A 1696-nucleotide genomic window follows, 5' to 3' on the forward strand; every position below is an offset into this window, starting at 1 on the left:
TTTTTACAGTGAGGAAATCAAAATGTTTTATTGAAATCACAAATCACATATAAAACTCATTAAATGTCATAACATCTGACATTTCCATTTTTTATTTCAAAATTAGTCTACTTCATCGTAATGATAACATACATCTTTTTTTTAAATGTCAAGAGATCTATCTATATCCACGACATTGAAATATTTACATCCTAGTCTACAATAATTAGAGATGGGAAAATACTCCCTGGACATTATTTATCCTTAAAGTGTTATACAAAATTAAATAAACATGCTTTTTTTGCGTAAGACTGGACTGAAATGCACATTGTTGCACCAAGAAGAGCTTCTGAGGGGTAAGTTAACCACAGGTCGATGACAAAAAAAAATTGTTGCAGCTGCCCTATTCCTATGTAGAACTGTCCGTGGTCTTATCATAAAGTTAAGTTACTCCTAGACTATTGCATGTTTTAAAAGCTCTAAACTAAAAATACACCGTTCATGAATCGACTTTGATTTGTCTACCACGGTCTCCACATGGACTTGGACAGATGCACGGTTGGCACGCTTGGCGCTTGATCCCCGGCATCCACCGAGACTCGGCTGTGCTCCGTGTCCGTGTCATCCAGGTCCGAGCAAAGGTCGTCGCTGGAGGTGCTGGAGGGGGCCGGGGACAAGGCTGAGGAGCCGCTGCTGACCACGCTCCTGTCACCGGGCGACAACGCAGCATAGTTCGCCTCGCCAGGCCAAGTGCCACAATTACTAGAGTCCAACACGAGATCTGACAGTGTGTGCTGAAAGCGATCCTCGTCTTTCAGAGGCATGCACTCCAGGAGGTGGTTGAGCAGGTCGGCGGCGATGGTCGCGTCGATTCCCGGACAGCTGGACACGAAGGTGTGCACCTCGTGCATGCACTGGATGTAGCCCGCGGCGAACCGCTCTTTAGCTTCGCGGTTCACACTGTCAACTTCTGCGGAAGAGAGAAGCGGCGTGACGTCACGACCCAAATACACACGCCTCGGGGTGTTTATACATGCGGCAGGCCTGTATGAAACTTGATAACAGCTCTCCTTACCCTTCGCTTTGTTCTGCAGGATACTTTCCACGCGCTTCACGGTCATTTCCAACACCTCTGCATTCTCAATTTTACCCTGCGCCTAAAACAAATAAATAAATAACGTTTATGTTGGTGTGGGATTCATATGTTTGAAGAAGCGATGAATAAACTTACATCCGGGTCGGCTAGCAGTAGCCTCAGCTCCTGTAAACTTTCATTGATGCGGGCGCGTCTCTTTTTCTCCACCAGCGGCTTCCTCGTCTGAAGAGGGAGAGAGAAATGCGTTTAACTTATGGAAAATTTCGATAAATTTGCTTTTACGATTAAAAGACGCGTTGCGTACCTTTCTGTCTTTTATTCCGTAAAAATCCTCCTCTTCTCTGTTACTGCGGGACGCAGGGGCCATATTGCTGCAGTATTAGACACCGCTGAAAGGACGTCTGAATGGGGGGCAGATGGTCGGCGGGTCCAATTCAAGACAAAAGTCTGTGCTAACAAGTACTACATATACTGTTCAAAGTGGGCTATTGAAGGGGGACATTTATGAGGGCTGATTTACATGTGAATGTACTGACTGGTAACCAATCAACAGCCTTGCCTTTTTCTTGGCACTTTAAACCTACCCGTCCTGTGAACCTGTAGATAGACCAGAGGACCGTC

At 45.7% G+C, this 1696-nt stretch overlaps 1 protein-coding gene across 1 annotated transcript; it reads right to left on the reverse strand.

Annotated features, from left to right (window-relative positions):
- Positions 1-1696, reverse strand: LOC132154560 (transcription cofactor HES-6-like). The gene is made up of 4 exons (XM_059563174.1): positions 1380-1696; positions 1211-1297; positions 1055-1136; positions 1-949 (listed from the first exon to the last, which is right to left on the reverse strand). Exons 1-4 carry the CDS (start codon positions 1440-1442, stop codon positions 501-503), a joined length of 681 nt encoding a protein of 226 aa, XP_059419157.1. The 5' UTR covers positions 1443-1696; the 3' UTR covers positions 1-500.

The sequence above is a fragment of the Carassius carassius genome, chromosome 12 (assembly GCF_963082965.1).
Source record: "Carassius carassius chromosome 12, fCarCar2.1, whole genome shotgun sequence".
Taxonomy (NCBI): Eukaryota; Metazoa; Chordata; class Actinopteri; order Cypriniformes; family Cyprinidae; genus Carassius; species Carassius carassius.

Excerpts from the sequence above, each read along its gene's own strand:
- LOC132154560 (XM_059563174.1), bottom strand. The coding sequence starts at position 1,442 with ATGGCCCCTGCGTCCCGCAGTAACAGAGAAGAGGAGGATTTTTACGGA. Across the intron at positions 1,298-1,379 it reads ACGGAATAAAAGACAGAAAG|ACGAGGAAGCCGCTGGTGGA; the intron begins GTACGCAACGCG and ends CTCCCTCTTCAG. Across the intron at positions 950-1,054 it reads CCTGCAGAACAAAGCGAAGG|AAGTTGACAGTGTGAACCGC; the intron begins GTAAGGAGAGCT and ends TCTCTTCCGCAG.